We start from the raw sequence: 18,618 nt of genomic DNA on the forward strand, positions 1-18,618 counted from the left end.
CTTTTAGAAGGAGTCAATGGATGGCCACAGGCTGCAAGCCAGAGCATTAATCATTCCCATGCACCTTTAGGTCCACAGTGATCCCTGAGGATTTCAGAGGAACTCTGAATGGCCACAAGGTTCTTCCATGTAGATCAGATACAGGACCAAGACCTTAACTGTCCAACAGTGATGGTCATTTTGCGAAGCAGCTGAGGTAGATTTATGGCTTAAATTACTTGGGAGCAGAGCAGGTCAGTAGGAGGGTGGCACTGTTTTAACTCACAGTGATCCTTCGGGTTGTAGGTCTTGCTCTGTCTCACAAGTTTGAAAGTAATGCTGGGCTATATATGTTAAATATTAGAAATATCATAGAAAATTACTGAATGCTTCCTGAGGTGAATATAGAAAAGATTATATAAAATGTATGTTATTTCAGTTGAGAACTGTGTATATTTAATACAAAAATATCCTGAGCTTCATTTAGCTTGCTGAGCTGAGTCACATTAATACTATGTCTAGCATCCCATTAATGTGAGGCACTGTTGAAATGGTAGTGACTATGGATTGAACTAATTGTCATTATTATATAGTTTAATTATTTTTGTTCTCAGCAGATTCTCTCTGCTCACATAATTGAGAGTACAGGATCTTCCTGCCCTGAAATATTTGAACAGTAGTTCTGTGTATGTACAATTCAAGACTTAGCCAACATAAGTCCTCCTGTTACCTCTGGTTTCAGTGCTGAAGGAACATTTTTGCTGTAATATCACAGAGTGATTTTATTTCTGACAAACCATATGGGAACACTCCCCGGCAGAGGACGTACCTGGGCTTGGTCCCTGACAGGAGCAGCTCTGCAGGTGCTCAGGAATGAAGTGTGCACGTGGTTGGGGGGCTGGGGGCTCCCAGGGGTCCCCAGGCCTGGGTGGGACAGTTTCCTGTCCTCTGTGTGGCTTTTTGTTCATCCTGCCATGCCAATGGCTTTGTGTGCCAGTGGCTGGGGAGCTGTCTCAGCACACCTGAGCCCTCAGCTCTGCCCCATCAGCACCAGAGCAGCAGCAGTTTCACCCCAAACTCCACCTGAAGGTCCCTCCCAGTGGTCACAGACAGGAGGTGCCCTGCTCCTGACAGGGAAATGACAGCTGCTTTAGGAAAAGAGGAGCTTTCTGGATTTATTAGTCCTGTGTTGGCAGCTTATTTGCTACTGTACAGCTTTTAAAGAAAGTGTAAAAATTTTTAAAAACTGAGAAAATGGAAGAAAACGTATAGAGGAAAACAATTCATAGAAAAACAATAAACAGATGCTTGTTTCAGAAAAGAAATGCTTTAAATGGTCGCTGCTTTGTTTTCTTGGCAAAACCTTAGCAGAGCCAACTTGCCAGTGTGAACCATGCTCATAAGGATGGGTTTGGCCCAAACATCATTTAGAAGGAATAAACTCTTAATAAAAATCAAGGAAATGGGTGAATAGGTGTTGTAAGTCACACGGTGTTCTTGTCAGAGCAGAATCCGTCTCCCAGCATAGGGTTTGTAAAATATGACCCCAAAGGCTCCCATCTTTCAGGGGAAATGTAAAACTTGCCTCTTCTCTCATGACTATTGACGTTTTCACAGTGTATTAAGCTCTTAAATCAGAAGAAAAATCCAGATGGATACAAACATTCTCTGCACAAAAATCATTATGAAATTCTTGTTCTACTCAAAAGCGTGCAAAAAATAGATGTTTATACACAATTCTGTATTCCTGGAACATCCCTGTTGCTTTTCAAAATTCACTGCACAGTTGGATGTGACTGAATGCAGACTGGAAAAAAAAGAGTGTCGCTGTTTTGCAGATCTCAGGAAGACATGTCTCCATTTTGGAAAAGGAACAGTTTTCTCCTGCAGCCTCACATAGTACATGCTATAGTGTAGATCTGTTGGGCTGTTTTCACAGTGGTCAGAGGCCCAAAAGTTTGCTTACAATTCAAACTAGTGCCAAGCTGTCTGTTCTGAAGGGATGTCCTCTAAGAGAGGGGGTTTAGGCCAGTTCCAGCTGACCACTTGTATTTAGAGAAGGAATCTTGTTTTCAGGAGTGAAGTCAGCAGTGGAGTGAGCTGGTGTTAGTTGCAGCCAGGCTGTGCTACCCCTGCATGCTCTGCTCTGCAGTCCTGTCACAAGGAACCTCTGGCTCATGCAGGGGATGGAGAGGTGCCTCCCTTTGCCAGCTGCTGCCTGTCACTGAAGTTCTCACAGCAGATGCCTTAGTCCTTACAGTTCTGCCAAGTCTTTTCTGTAACTCAAAAGGCATCAGGATCTCTTTGCTGACACTGTTAAACTTGCTGAAAGAGGCACATCCATCCACAATCTACTTAGAATGATGCCAGATCAGTTTATCAGAATATTTGTTCAGTTGTCCTGTGGGAGCCGGGCCTCAGAGTGGTTGGTGCATAAAGAATGATACCTTTTTTTTCCCGGAAGACATAAGGCTGCATTACAGTAAATGCTTCCTCAGATATCCAGTAGGACTGAACAGTTTAGGAGTCTTGATAATACTTGGAGTTTTTCTCTTGTACATTCCCAGTTGAAACTGAATCCAGTTGAGTAGGTCCAGCATAGTGGCAGCTGTACATCAGCTGCCCGAGCTCCTGTGTCGGAGGAGTTAAACTAAGTCAGGTTCTCGCCTTAGATATGCCAATACATTGTTCTCATCAGGTGAGAAACCAAGTATAAAGTGGATCAAGAAGGAGAACTTCTCATTCATGAGCTGAGTAGATCCATAGGAGTCTCTGTTGTTTCTGTCTGTGATGAAATTGTTCATTAGAGACTTTGGAAAGTGATGTGCATCACCACTGAGTCTCTTGTACAAGTCCAACACCCATTCCAGCTGTAAAAATCCATGCCTTGTGTGCTGACGGCCAGAAAGGGTTGATCTGAAGGAGCCTGGGGGCTGCAGGGTCTCAGAGCAGCTGTGGGATTTGAGTGCAGGGCTGTACAGAGACCAGACTCACGATTACAGCTCCGCCACTTCATAGGGCTCTGGGTAGTAGAAATGGCAATACCATTACTGTGCAACTTCAAGGTGTCTGATATAAACAGGGGTGTTTATTTTTCCCAGAACAGTTCAGTGCTTGCACATTTTTGGTAAGATCCTGTTGATTTACCAGCTGTTTAGCTGATGCTGCTGCTTTTCCAATAAGTGTGAGAAGATGCTTGTAATGTTGAAGTTATGTGTGTTAATTTTGGTTTATCTCTCTTCCTAGCTAAGAAGTATAAAAAGGTTACTGGGAAAGAAATCTACTCTGACACTTTAGAAAGCACACCCATGCTGGAAAAAGAGAAGTTTCCACAGGATTATTTCCCTGAGGTATGTACAGAACTGTGAAGCATTTCCAAATACCAGGTTTGATTCTGATTTCCTCTGGCTACTCTTGAGCAGCTCCTCTCAGCGATAAGGGCAGAATGGAATCTTGGAATTTTGTCTGTCTGTTTCTTGACACCTGTAATACATGTTTTAAGTCATGGCATGATGTACAAAAATGCAGTAAGAAATCCTCGTGAAGGGTGAGGACAGTGATGAAAGGACTGATTTGTGCATGTAAAGCCAGGTAGAGTGGCAGTGTGCCATGGCAGGGCTGTCTCAGGAGCTCCTGGCAGCTCCGAGGCCACGACTCTATAGATCCTGCCAGCCCAGCCAGCACGGGGAGCTCGCCCTGCTGCCAGGGACACCCGAGCCAAACACACACTGGCACTGGCCTAAGGCTGCCCTCACACTCCCTTTTGCACTTGTTGTGTAACAGCTGGGGGTGCTGGAGGTTTGAGATTGCTGGTCTTGTCAAAACCAGAAACACAAGCAGCAGAGCTGAGGGATTTCTTGCACTGCACCTGAAAGTGTAGATTCTCTCTTCTTTGTTGTTTCCTTTAATTTTCTCAATTTTAATTAAGAACATCTAGAACATGGATGTTTAACCCATAATGGTTAATGTTTCTTTGATGTTTCCTTTAATTTTCTCAATTTTAATTAAGAACATCTAGAACATGGGTGTTTAACCCATAATGGTTAATGTTCTCCTCAAACCAAGTGAATGAATTTGTTGAACTCCTGTAACATTTGTGGATCAAACAGGCATGTCACTACTTCAATAAAGGGAAAAACTAAATAAACTCCTAAAATTAATTTAGAATTTGTAAATATACACACTTAGATATATTTACACAGTGCTTGTGTGCTTGGCAGAGCATTTCATAAATAGTTATGGGATTGATAGGATGAAGGTTGTTCTTTTTCTTGACTTTGATACTAAATGGTTTATTTTTATATCTCAGTACTGGAAGGAAAAGTGCCTTTGACATAATTTTGCAAAGCATTTACTTCCTGTGAATAAACATATCACATACTTTGAAGCTAAGTGTTAAATACTTCGAGGGAGCTGGAGCCATTCCTCAGGTGCTTGTTCTCCCCTCCGCGGCAGTGATCTGTGGTGGTGCCTGGCAGTGCTGTGCCATGGCTGAGGGCACTGCAGAGCAGTGAGTGCTGCCAGCGTGCCTCAGCACCAGACAAGCTGTGCTTTGCTCACTGATACTCGGGGAGAGCTATTTCCTCCTTTATTTACTTCACTGCTATTGCTTCACTGGGAGACTGTAACTTTTCAGCATTGTTTATTCCCCCTCTTGCATCGCCAATTCTTCACAGTCTCTTGGAGCAGTGGCTGAGCCTTAGGGCTCTCCCACATGGTTTAGTGGAGCAGGAATGGTGCTTGCTCCTTGTGGGTGCTCAGAGATCAGATGTTCCTACTTCATTAGCAGCTGCAGCTCCTCCTCAATACACCCTCCTGTGCTGCTTTTGGGACGAGACCTTGGCGACTATGGGGACTGTGGGGACTGGAACGTGGGGAGCAGCCTTTGGAGGCTGTGACACCCTCATACTGCTCCCATCTGTTCCAGTGCCTTAAACAACTGCTCTAAGCAGAAACCTCTGTGCTTTGCTTGTCAGGGATAGTGTTTACCTGGAGGAGGAACAGACAGGAAAAGAGAAGATCTGCAAATATATGCTATTAAGTAATGAACAAATCTCCAAAGCACCTTGGAAGTTCTGTTCTGTTCCTGCCCCCAGCACAATTCCTGGGAATGCTGTTGCAGCCAGACCCGTGGAACAGCCTGGGACCATGCTGTTGCAGAGCTTTGCACAGAAGAAGAGGAAAGGGACAGGAGGAGAGGAAAGGGACACGGGCTCTGCAGGTCTGCAGTGACATGAGCAACAGCAGCATCCGAACTGCAGCTCTGTTCCTTGTGCTCACCTGGCCTGCACCCTGGCATCTGCCAGCCCAGTATATTTTCACGTGACTTGAAATTGAGAAAATAGTTGCAATGATTTTTAGACCATGCTGTTTTTCTTTGGAACTGGAGACCAAAAAATATCTCAAACACACAGACACAGCAAGAGCAGAAAACAACAGGGAGATAGTTCTGGTTCTCATGTGCATGTTTCTATATGTAAAGCTAAAATTAATCTTGCTATCACATGTTTTCTCCCTAAACAAATGTTAGTAATAGCACTAGCAATCAAACAGCCACAGAATAGTGTGTATTTTGGAAATTTGGGTTTACCCAGCAGAAGGCACGAGCAGCATATTTGCCCAAACATTACATTGACATGCTCTTGTGTGTTTTAGCCAGACCTTTCATATCACATCTGCAATTTTTTGTGTGAGAAATGGTTTAAGACTGATTTCTTTTTATTACAGCTGTTTAAGGATGATCTAAAAGTAATTACAGTGATTGAGGCATAATGCAATTCAAAATAATTACAGCCCACTGCATATAAAACTAACAAAACTTTCTGCTTTGATTTATGGGTCCTCTTGGCAAGGCATAAACCTCAAATGATGCCTCTGGGAGCAACACTCTAGATAATGTTAGGCCATTTTAAAAAAAGCAGATTTGTGTAGTCTATCAGGCCTGAGTAATTTTTTTTTCTCATAGTGAGAAATTGGTTGTTATCATAGATCACAGATACTGCTCAAAGCTCTTATGAAAGATGAATTAATTTCACTAATGCTCTAATGCAAACCTTTCATGGAGGAGGCTGTATGGTGATAACCTTACTGCAGTCTCTCCTTTCTCAATTATGATTTATGTTGTCTTTTAGTAGATGAAACTGCCTGTATTCACAATCCATCTGCTGGCTAAAGGAATCCTATTAACAGAGGATCTGAGAAGAGACTTAATAATGTAAGGTGAAAGATGTGGTATCCCCTTTCTGGGACATGAAGTAGGATTTTTTTTTTCCTATTTTAAAATGTAGATCACTCTCCGAGAGCATAAGATGACCTATGTCATCTCCACCTGGTTTTATGCTGGCTTACAGATGGTGTAGCAGCTAGTGACTATTTGTTAAAGTAAAAATAAAGATTGTTGCTTTGAAATCTGCCATAAAAAGCAAATTTCTCTTTCCTCTTTCCCAAGCTATAGCTCTTCTTTACATTCTGTTTCCAAAACTTTCTGCATTCCAAATACTTCATTTGGAAATACTGAAGCACATGCATGATCAGAAGTACATCAGGCATGTTGTTCAGCTGCAGTGTGTACCTAAGGCTGAGGATGACTCTTCATACCAGAGCTCTGAGCTCCAGCTCGTGGGCTGCATTAGCAGGCCTGAAGCCTGCTAACTTCTGCATTCCTAATGTTAAATAGACAAGTTATTGATAAGTGAATTATTTACTGAAGTTAAAGGAATTAAGTGTGCCCAAGTTATGAGTAGCTAAAGGTAGTTTGCAGGTGGGGGTATGTACCAGCTGCACAATGAAACGAGTTATTTTGCAGTACAGAGACACTGGTGTTCCTGCTTTGTTCAGCCTCAGCTGTGTGACCTGTTCCACTGTGAGCTCCAGCTCCTCCCTGGTCTCCTGGCTTCTCTCTGGGCCAGGTAAAAGGCCCAAACCCTTGTGGCTCTGTCCACCACTTGTTGCTTTTTGGCACTGTTTGACTCAGTCTGGAGCATTATGGAGCTGCTGGCTTCAAGTAGTTACTGAAGCAACTGCTCTAAGGGAAGAAGGGAAGTATTTTGAGGTAGGAACTACGTTCTACGCTGTTTTCATTGTTTTCATTTGCCATAATTCAGGTCTGTTTCCTGTCCAGTGAAATGCTGAGCGTGTCGTGAGCACGGGGACATGGGCTCTTGTGGAAGACTCTGAGTTCTCACCAGGGCAGGGAAGCCTTGTCAGTGCTGGGTGTTGCTCGGTACCTTGGTTGCTCTTGCTGCCAGTATTTGCCTGATTCCTGTTTCAGGTTTCCCTCTGAGCTGTGGTGTTCCTTTAAGGAGCTGCAATCAGACTGCAGTCATCACCACTTTAATATGTCTTTCCTTCATGCCCTGCTTTGTATGGTTGAATAAACCCTTTCTGGGTCACTATTTAATTTGATATGGTTCCCCTCAGTAAAATGATGGAGAAAAGATGAATTAAGGCTCTGTGCTGGTCATTATCAATCATGGTTTGTGTGCATTACTTATTGCTCACAGTGCTTTTTGACATTAGCCCTCTCTAACCTCTCTCTTCATGTTAATGCTGCCTGGAGGTCCTTTCCACCGATGTAGCAGGGGTTATTTATGTAGGTGGTGATTCTGGGGGGTTTTGAAAGGTCAGCACAATCTCCTCAGGGACTCTATTCACAAAGGAAAAGCTGGCAGAATGTAACTACCAGTTTTCAAATTGTGATTTTAAAAACTGTATTTTTTTGGTGAGGACTTCTGATAGTGAGGTGTCAGAGCTGCAGTTGTGGGGCTGGACCAGAGCTGTGGCAGAGACAGCAGAGATCCTGTCTGCCCCAGGAGAGGGAGGGGACAGGCTCAGAGGACAGCTGCCCCGGGGCTGTGCAGGAGCAGGATGAGGGGCAGCACTTGCAGCAAGGGAAACAAATCTGATTTAATCTGGAAAAAGCTTTCACCATGAGGTTAAACAGCAGGAGACGGGCCCAGACAGGTTGTGGATTCGCTGTACTTGGAGATGCTCAAAATCCAGCTGAGTATGACTCTAAGCAAGATGATCTGGTTGGGCCTGTTTTGGTGTTGCATCTTTTGAAGTACCTTTGCCATTTTGCCAGAGAGGAAAATAGCAAATGGGAAATGGCAGCCTGATTGAAAACATTATCCTGGACCACATCATAGGCTTGGACTACTTGATTTTAAGTTCTGTGTAGTTATTTTTATGCAGGAAATGACAAAGCTCCCTTTTTTAATAAAGATTAAATTAGAGCCAATTTTGAATGCTTTTAGCATTTAATTTTTTTTCATTGGTTTCCTTCTGAATAAGTGTTGACATCTCTACTTGTAACTCATGAGCATCACAGAAGAGACCTTACTGGACTGTGGGATGTGTGATCCAGCCATGGATCCTGCTAGGAAGGATCAGGGTGTTTGCTTTCCAGCCAACCATATCCTGAGTGGTTGCTGGACCTGCAGAAGGGGCTAATTCTTCACTGTTAAAAAATTCTTGCAATAAAGTAGATTATTATTTGAAATATAATTATTATGGTGTTGTTTCTGGTTGGTCTTGGCTGCAGCCACTGTGCTTGTGCCTAAGGAGAAGGGGAGGGAGATGGGTCCCTTTTCACTGAGGGGTGGTCAGAAGATGTAGACTAGGTTGGACAGGGCTTGGAGCAACATTGTCTACTGGAAAGTGTCCCTGACCACAGCAGGGAAGCTGGAACAAGGTGAAGGTCCCTTTCAACCCAAGCCAGTCTGTGAGTCTGTGATTCAAGTCAGCCTGGTTTGGTTTGTTGAGGCCCTTCACTATCTCAGCAGTATTTAGGACTGAGGACTGTCTGTTTTCAGAGAGGAGAATAAATACACCTGGCCAGTGCCTTGGGAGGGGTTTGGGGGAGTGGTACCTCTGACTGGGGATGCTCTGCTGGGACTGGCAATTTATTCACAATAAGGAATCACAGTCTTTTGCTTCAAAATCATTGTCACCATTATTTAGGCCTGTGTGGTGCAATATTCATTCCCAGAGCACATTAGCTCAGACACACGTGCGTTGTTAACAAGGAATAAATAGGATGCAGAATCATGTCTTTTTATGGGAGGTTGTAGATCGTGGCAGTGGTGCTGGAAAACCTCTTCTTGTGTGTGAGTGACAGGTGTGGGCCCGAGCTGAGCTGTGGCTTTCTCACCGATGGTGCAGTTGTGATGAATGGAATCTTTTTACCACTCCTTAAATTCTTGACTTTTATAGAAATATTGGGTGGCTTGGCTCAGCAAGAGAAATAGCTTTCTAGCAGATCTCATTCAGTTTAATTTGATGTAAATCTCTGATGACAGTTTACAATTCAGGTAAAATTACAAAGAAAACATTTGTGCATAGGCAATAAGAATTTGCTGGTTTAAGCTAAGCATAAATTTAGCTGGAAAGCTTTCCTATTTGGTTGTCTTTCGTCTGTAAACTGCCAGGGCTTTTATTATTTTACACGTAAGTTTGTAACTGCTGCAGGATCAAAAATCTAATTAATTCCAGGATTTATAAAGGGCACAATATCTGTTTTAAAGGTACCTCAGTTTGTGTTCAGTGCTTCTTGGTTATAACGTCTGGATGAGCTCTGCTTCATTTTGTTCTTTGTGTCAGTACATTTCACTTTCACAGTATTCTTTACCTAAGGTGATTGGTTCTTATTCACTTATTTTTCAGTGCAAGTGGTCCAGAAAAGGTTTCATTCGAACAAGGTGGTGTATTACTGATTGGTAAGTTGCACCTTAAAGTTGTTTCTGATTACATTTGGTTTATGTACGTTTGTTAACAGCTGTTTCAAGGAGGTATTTCCATCTGTAGACTGGTCTGTTCATAGAGCAGGTAGGTTCCACACCTGCTTTGTTGTCTGTTGAGCATGGAGTGCTCAGTAGATTGTGATGGTGCACAAGCAGTGTGGCATTGGTGTGGGGCTGTGCAGCAGAGGAGGCTCCAGGTCAGGGACAGCTCGGTGCCCCTGGGGTCAGGCACAGCCTGGAGCTGGCACTTCCCCTGCTGCTGCCACCACTCCTGGTGCTGCTGGGGCTTGGCAGCATCTCACCTGGCTCAGGCACCACAGCCTGGCTGTGTGCAGCCCTCACCTCTGGGCTTCTGCAAAAAGAGCTTCTTCTATGGGCACTCCTTCAGATTTCTCTGAGCCTGCCTGGAAATCTGACCTTGCTTTTTTACCATGTAGTCACAGTTTTGGTCTTTAGTGCTTACTTATGTTATAGTCATGTGCATGTACATGGACATTAAACACTTTTTGCTTCCTCATGTGGTTGTTTCACATCTTACATTTGAAAGCTTGATTTTGAAATCTCATGAATGTTCACATAGGCTGACTTCTGAGTACTGAACAGTGTTCTGGCTTTGTTGGCATAAGCATGTTTATTTAATTAGGCAGTCTGTGAAAGCAGAAAAGGTACCAGGTTTAGTCCTTTTATGGACTTCTGACCCAGGAATTGGGCAGGCAGTTGTGTGATAATGTAGGTTCATGTTAATTTTTCCAGATGCATATGCATGGGGTGTGATTCCAGCACTAGATAATTGCAGAAGTGGATGTTAACATCAGATGCTAATCTGGACTTTGCTGTTGCATCATGACTTCCCTAGATTCTGTCTCTTCTGTCCTCTGGGATTTCCTCTCTGCTGAAAAAACAACATGAATTTATTTTTAAGACTTTCCAAGAAAAAACGGTTATTCAGAGACAGATTTAAATGTAATGTTTTTTTGTGGGGGGTATTAAAAAAGGACAGTCCTTGGCTGTAGGGGATGTTTGGGTGAGTGTCTGCCTAGGGTGTGTTGGGCAGTGAGGATGGGGAGCCTCACAGCTTCTCCTAGTCTGTAATGAGCTGAGCCATGGTGGTAGTTCCGTTTGGAGTAATTTGCAATTATGATCCACATGATCTAGCAAAGTCTCAGATGTTTCTAATGGGAAGTTGAAGGGGCAAGTTACTATTTACAATTTCTCAAGAATGAAAGTGAAATACTATTGGAAATACAGGGGGTTATAAAATACACCTAAGGAGGTCTGAGTGCATAATGTGACTTTTCAGGGTGTGATGAGTGTTTGCAGCCAGTCTCTGTGCATATGAACAAAGTTCTGCCCATAATCATGCAAACCAATTCCATAAATCATAACTTTTGATCAATGTGTTTCTACATTCTAATAGGTCAATAAAAATAGAGCCCAGGCACTTGTTGTTAGTACTTCTGTGTGAGTCTTTGAAGGGAACTATTCATTTTCCCTAGCTAGGAACACATTGTCACAGAATGTATCTCATGCCAAAAAAAGGGGCTCCCAAAAATCCGGAAAAGTGACCTTAACAGACTTCAGAGAACTGTCCTTTTTCTTCCCCTGAGATCAGTGGCCTGCCCCCATTGAGTTTCTCTGTGAATCCAGATTTTTCAAATCCATTATTCTTCATTAATTTACCTCTAGTGTGGACAAAGAACTAAAGAATCCTGGGGTACTCATGGGTTTTCACATCATGCAAAAATGAAAGAGAACTACATAATTCATGTACTTTCATTTTGTGGGGTTTTTTTTAGTATCTTGACTAAGGTGAAGATGTTTGTTTCTATTCCAGTAGTTATCAGTGTTTCAGCAGGTGCAAGGTAGTGCACTGAATGCATTACAGTCTTAAATATAGTTTACATACGTAGTTCATATTTGCTAGCAAGAATGGAGTAGAGAATGTACTTTACAACATTTAGGTAGGGCACCAAGCTTGGGAATGTTTGCAAGTGTATCAGTGGTCAGAACCAGCAACCAGAATAATTTTGATATTCTCAAGAAAGTAGTATTGGAAGATGACAGTCAGGGAAATGCAGAGCATTGGAGAGTTTAAAAGCACCAGTACTATTTTGGGAATAACCGACTCATTACCCCTGCTGCAGAAAAGGATCAAGGGAGAAGGAATTGAATATGGATCATTATTATCTTACTGAGATGTGTTAATAGGTAGATGCTGTGAAGGACACGAGGGGAGAAGGCACAGTAATTACTGGAGTGCTGCCAGGGCCTGTGATAGAGTGTTCTGTTTGGCTTTGAGTGCTGTGCTCTAGGTATGCTGGAAAGAGGACAGCAGAGTCAGGAATGGTGGAAGAGTTTGGCTAGGGGGTGAGAAACTTGGACCGGCCACAGCGGGGAAACTGGTTGCTGTCAGCCCTGCAGAAGGGGCAGAAATCAGTTTAACTTGCAGGAAAATAGGTAATATGATGAAAATCTGAGTTTAAGGACAAGGAAGTTGCAGGTAGAATGTCCTTTGTCAGTAAATATTAAGAGCAAGCATGTTTTAGACACTTGGGGCTGGGTTATAGATAGCTTTACACATCAGGTGAGCTGGTGACATGGGACCCTCCCTGTCCTACAGGGATTCTTTCTGTTTGTCCTTCAGACAGGACTGGATATCTCAAGCTGTCATGTTTTGTGGTTCTGTGATCATTATGTCTTTATAAGAAGGTTAGTGGGACTGCTCTCCATCAGTGTGGGTTCACTGGAGAGGCTGCTCCCTGGAGCCAGAGATTTTCACCAGGATCTCTGGCGAGCCCTTTGTGCTGAGTGACCTGTGTGTCTGACCGTGCTCTCACTGTTCCCACTGCCATTATTGCTGTGTCCAGGTCCATTCCAGCTCTGCCATGGTCTGGGAAACCTCCCTGAGCATAGCTTGGGGTTTCTGCTTGGTGCCCGTCTCAGCCAGAGCCTGTCCATGTGCTCGCTGCCAGGCTGCAGGCAGGCTCAGGGGGCTTCTGTGGCCTAAACAGATCTGTGCTTCTGTGGCCTCACAGGCATGGACCGGGGGAAGCAGCAGGTGTCCTCTTCCCAGCTGGAAGTGGTGTGTGTGTTGACTGCTGCTGTCCCAGCATTCTCCGCACAGGGACAGATAAGGAGTCGCAGTGATGTGATTTAGTCCTTAATGTCAGTAACATTCTCCTCTCAGTAGCTTTTCGTGTTGTTTATTGCAAAGCCACAGTTCTACTTGACACTTCGCTGCAGCTTTGAAACTGGAAGTTGTTTGTTTACACATTTAATTTTGTTTTCAAAATATTTTAGTGAAAGGGTACTGCCCTTTCAGATTTCTGGAATTGTAACTGGCAAATAGCTTTTCATTTTCATGTTATACATCCTTTATGCAAAAGACTTGATGGAGTCTTACCTGTGGATGAGCTTGAGCTTGATAGCAGTCTGACAATTTTCTGAATATGATAGCTTAATCTGAACAGTTATTGTGAGTAAATACTAAGGTAACATAAGCGTGAATACAGTAAGTGCTGTGTTGAATGCTTTGCTGATGAAACAAATGTTTTTTTTCTTTTATCCTGAATCATTTTATTTTTTTCCTTTTTTTGTCATAGTGCCTTTGACTTGGTAAACATTCATCTTTTCCATGATGCTTCCAATTTAATTGCTTGGGAAACAAGCCCATCGGTTTACTCAGGAATACGGCATAAGGCTCTTGGCTATGTACTTGATAGGTATGTATTAGCCTTTCCTGGCCTCTTTCAATCTCTGTGTTCATAAGCAGCGAATGAAGGATGTTTCAAATGGCACACTCAGAAATGTAGAGGGTTTTATTCTGTCACCTGAAAGTGGTTACTGCTTGCCAGAGTTTTCTAGACAGTGCTGGTTACAGATGACTTTGACACTTGTTCTTTAAAGCCAAATAACTGATCTCAGGGAACCACTTCTGAGTTCCTAGTCAGAATTGCAGAGTAGGAACCACACTTGTTTTCTAAATGTGTTAGGTAGATTAGTTATTTTTAGACTATGTGAGCTCTAATGAAGTGCATTCAAGTGCATCTTCAGTTACAGAATAACAGAATAATTCCAGTTGGAAGAGACCTCTGGAAGTCCCTTATTCATCCCCCTGTTCAGAGCAGGGCTGGCTTCAACAGCTTGCCCAGCTGAGCTTTAAGCAGCTCCAGCATGGTGGTTTCTAGCTCCCCTGGGCCACACATTGCTGTGTTCAACAGCCCTCGCTGTGAAACTTTCTGTCCCTATTATCCAGACAGAATTTTCCTCAAAGTGGTTTGTCCATCACCTGGATCTTTTGGCATGCACTGCTGAACAAAGTCTGGCTTTTTCCTCTCTGTAACTACCAAACAGGTAAAGCCAGCAAAGAGTCCTCATGTAGACAACTTTCCTGCAACCTGAACAAACCCAGGTCTTTCAGCCTCTCCTTGTGGGTCCCTCCACACCAGCTGTGTAGAGCAGGCAGCTCATCTCTGCAGCAGCACAGCATTTGTGTGTAGTCACCACTGGTGTTAGCAGCCCTGTGGGCTCTAGTGGTATTACAGAGGTGACTCATCTGATGAGTGGTACAATACAGAGGAGTCACAAAAAGACCTAGAAATTTACAGCTGCCCTAATTATAAAGTAAGGAAGAAGACAGCTTTCTCTTGAGTAAGAAAAGAATGTTTCTGTGTGGGCATCAGTGTGTTGGCAGAGTAAACAGGTATTTCTTTTAGGAGGTGCCAGCCAGATTCATGTTTGCCTGAGAAACAGAGCTGTAATGTGTCCCTTCAGAGCAGCCGTGGCACACACTGCAATCCACAGCATAATGGGGAGCTTAAAGCAAACGGCTGAGCTGGAGGGAATGCAGAACCAGAGTTGTGTGCTGCTCTTGCCCCGGGCCCTGCTGTCCAGCAGCCAGTGGCCATGAGCCAGGGTGCTGGGTTCAGAGGACTCTTTACCAGAACCCCCAGTGAGCCTGGGACCACTGCTGCTGTTCCCTGGCCAATGCCACCTGGCCAGTGTCGCCCGTGTCCTGCCCCAGCGTGAGGAATGGGGGTCCCAGCCCAGCCAGGGGTGCTGAGCCCCATCCTGCTGCTCCCCACAGCCTTTTGGCTGAGGCCACACCGCTGGCCAGGGCCAGCCCCTTGCTGGCCGAGGGGAGGGGAGCACAAGCCTGGCCCCAGGGACAGCCACTGCCCAAAGCAGCCTGCTGCTCCTCTGCTGCCTGGCATCTGCTCCCTGTGCACGGCAGAGGCAAAAGGGATCCCTGTCCACAGGCAGCTGTCTGCTCTTCTGGCTCTCTCTGGCAGCAGCCTGGAAGTTACAGACACGCCTGAACAAAGCAGTTTATGTGTTGGAAAATATCTCGTTGCCATTTTTCCCTGTGTAGCTTTTCACTGAAAAGGTTTTGAAATGCAGTGACATGTAAACGCTTTTCCAGTCATGTTCTTTCTCAGCTTCCCTTCCTCTCTCTGGGTTTTCTGTCCTGTAAGGGCTGGTAGGTAGAGACTGCCTTTCCCCCAGCAGGGGGCTAAGCAGGAATTCCTCCAAAAGGAATTTACCATCACCTTTGGGATGACCCAAGGGTGAACAGGAAAAAGCCAGTATTGCCTTTCTCTTGTATCACTTGCAAAACGTGCTCAAACCACTTGAAAATGCTGGAAGCAATTGGAAGGTTTGCATAGATAGCATATATTTAAAAGATCCCTGATTTACAGAACAGGGACTGAGGAAGATTAGGATCTTGGTGCAGTCTGGGTGTGTATTTTTGAGTTCTGTTGCATAGATCCGAATGGGTTTTGTTTTTTTGTTTTTTTTTTCATTTTTGCTTGGCTCCATTGGTCTCTTTTCCTTTTCTAATGCTTTGCATGAGGGAAACCTGTGCAAACCTTTTGCATTATTTATTGGACACTTGTTTGCAGCATACAGTGTGCTTCATTAGCTAATTTTGGCTTTGGACCTCCCACGATGCCCTGGCAAGGCTAAGGTAATAAGACGGCAGTATTAGTGTCAGCTGTGGGTCAGGGATGTCACGATGGTATATCATTAAAATGTGACACTGCCAAAAACTGCCCCAACTCCGGCCTTAGAAAAGGAGCCCTTCGATTTCGGGTTGCACAGTGGCACAGCAAGCTCGCCGTGGATGAATTGTTCATTTTGAGGGAGCAGCCAGCCGCAGATCCGGACCTCCACAGTGCGGTGAGGGGCTGGCGGCACAAAGGGGGAGTTCTGTAGCCAGTGAATAATGGGAAGCCCCTTTCATCGGCAGGACTAACCTTTTGGCAGCCACCAGCACACTCTATTCTGATCTGCTGATTGGGGAGGACAATACACTGAAGCTTACTTTGAATGAATGCTGCCACCAACAGTGTCCCCATTCAGGGGCTTTGGGAACCATCTTTGGCCATTGTCCCGCAGCACTCCCTCAGACAGCAGGAAAAGGGAAAGTGAGAGCGGTTATAGGGGGAAAAGTACTTCTTTTCTTGGCTTTAATCTCTCTTTAAAGCTTCATAGATCTACATTTCCAGCTGAGCTACTGGAACTATGCAGTGTCAGATAAATACAGAAAGAGAGAGGTTTCAAGCTGAGCTTTCAAATCCCCTTATCTGCATGAACTAATAATGCAGATTTAGTGCTGGTAAAAACAGAGACTGTTAAGTCTTTTCCTTTAAAGCCTTTAAACTGCTAAAGAGCATTTAACAGCGATGCAGTTCAAACCCAAAGAACAATGCTGAGAAGGAAAAGAGTTTATTGAGCTAAACCTTCGCTGAATGAAACAGAAACACCTTCTCACAGTTGATTTAGGTCACTGTGGGAGTCAGTGAAAGCTCAGTTGTGTTCACGCTGCATCTTCATAAACATGAGTTATGTACAGCCTTTTATCTGGGCGACAGCTACCACAGGAGTTTGGGATGCAGACCAGAAGAGGGTTTGCAAATAAAGCTAAAATGGATCAATTTAACTGTTCATATTGCCAGGGAAGTTGGTATCTCCCAAATTATTTTAGCCACAAAGTTTTAACGTGTACGAAAAAAGCTGTGCAACATCACAGCGTTGGTGAGCAGGGGGATGGGGGGGAAAACCAAGGAAAAAGCATTGGGGGAATGATACAAAGTTCTGCTAAAAGTTTTATCCTGGGGAAATCCCTTAGTAATCCTAATAGCATGTTTGAGGAGTAGAAGGGCTTGTTCTTCTAGCTTTAATAAAGCTTCTGCTTTAATAAAGTTAATCCTGAAGTGATTTAGCTTTAATAGCATTAAAATCAGTTAAATAGAAAGAACACTTTTAAATGCAGCTCACTGGTACGTGCTGAGCCAGATTGCATTTAATATTTGCCATTTAGCAAGGGAGAAGATGTGGTGTTGGATTGTTGCTTTAAGGACCAAGAGGATTGGAATCACACTGTTGTTAAACAAATATTTGCTTGTAACTTTACAAATACATGTACAGTGTGCATGTAGAAAATTGAGGTGTGTAATGAGTTTCTGTCAGCACCAGTGTAAACCCAAACTGAGACCCCACAAGTCAGCTATGTTGTTCCAGGTAGGCACAGGCCTACAGTCAAAACTGAATTTGCTTTAAAATGAGATAAGAACATTTGCTTTATGTTTTGTGGGGGGAAGAAAATTCTTCAAAGACCGTTTTGGATAATTCCCACGTACAGTTAGCCCTATTTGCATGATACTTGTTTTTTTTGTATTTTCTGAAGTTGGAGGGTGTAAGCTATTTGTGAGAGTAAGAGAGGAAAATAGTTTACATTTTGGTTTAATTTTTCATGCACCTGTTATAACTAATGCTTGTTCATATTTCATATTAATTAACCATATTGGCATATTAGTCATGTCCTGTAGCCACTTGATGGGGAAAAGTGTATGAATGCAATACCCAGGCTGGGGAATGAGGAAGAAGCTGCAGGATGGGGCCCTTCAAGAGTGGGAAGGGAAGGAGAGTTGAGGAAGGACAGGACGTGAGGTGTTAGCCTGATCCCTGGCTCTTGGTGTGCCAGCCATCTAAACTTCCTGAAATTATCTCGAGCATTGAGATCCATAAAATGAGTGTGGTTTTTTTTTAATGAAAGTGACAGTGCTCTTCTGTTTTCCTATTGAAATGTTCCCTGGCCTAGTTCAACAGAAACATTTTTACATTACAACTGTGAAATCTTAGCATAAAGCTTCCCTTTGTGCCCTTCATTATTTTCTCACAAATATAGTCCATTGTCACATAGCTGAAGTTAATTTGATCAACATTGGGACATTTAACTTTTATGTCCGGTCAAAGGAGCTGTTTCATGCTGATTTTGAGTATTGAAAAGAAATGATTGCCAGAAAAATAATGTTACTATTAACAATTCAGAGCAATTAGTTTCCCAGGGAGAGGCGATGTGATGCACCGGCTCCACACAACTATTCTTTGTCATTTTATGGATGCTCATCAGTCAACTGTCACCTCTTCTCAAAGACCCCTCCAATCTAAATGTTTCTCTTTGGGCTTTTCCCAGAACTAGCAGCTGAATGAGCAAAAGAAAAGCCACTTAGTTTCTAGGCAAAGGAAAACTTTGCTCTAAAGATCTGGGTCATTTGGGAAGATCCTCAAAGCAGCTCGCTTTAGGAGGGCTTGGGATTTTTTGGTTTGGTTTGGTTTTGTTTTTACTTTATTTGTTTTTTGCCACAGTGATTTTAACATGAGCCTTCAAATGCATAGTGAAATTTCTGTGTATTCAGATAGAAAGCACTCTCAGGGCAAATAAACCTTCCAGCCAAATGTCTTCTAACAAAGGTTTAAACCCCTGGATCACATTCAAATCGACAGCTTTTCATTACACACCCGAAGCTCAGCTCATTAATATTCAGTCATTCTCCCCCTTAAAGGAAGGTTAAGTGCTCTCAAAATTAGCGTGTTTGGATAATATGCTCTTTAA

General features: G+C 43.5%; 1 protein-coding gene across 5 annotated transcripts in view; it reads left to right on the forward strand.

The window, feature by feature from the left end:
- Window positions 1-18,618, forward strand: part of INPP5A (inositol polyphosphate-5-phosphatase A) — a 192,474-nt gene that overhangs the window by 102,837 nt on the left and 71,019 nt on the right. For all 5 annotated transcript variants that reach the window (XM_068198389.1, XM_068198390.1, XM_068198392.1 and 2 more), the window contains exons 6-8: window positions 3,226-3,329; window positions 9,643-9,695; window positions 13,322-13,441. In XM_068198389.1, coding sequence (XP_068054490.1) covers window positions 3,226-3,329; window positions 9,643-9,695; window positions 13,322-13,441 — 277 coding nt within the window. The remainder of the gene's footprint in view (window positions 1-3,225; window positions 3,330-9,642; window positions 9,696-13,321; window positions 13,442-18,618) is intronic.

Source organism: Anomalospiza imberbis, chromosome 8, assembly GCF_031753505.1.
Source record: "Anomalospiza imberbis isolate Cuckoo-Finch-1a 21T00152 chromosome 8, ASM3175350v1, whole genome shotgun sequence".
NCBI classification, from domain to species: domain Eukaryota; kingdom Metazoa; phylum Chordata; class Aves; order Passeriformes; family Viduidae; genus Anomalospiza; species Anomalospiza imberbis.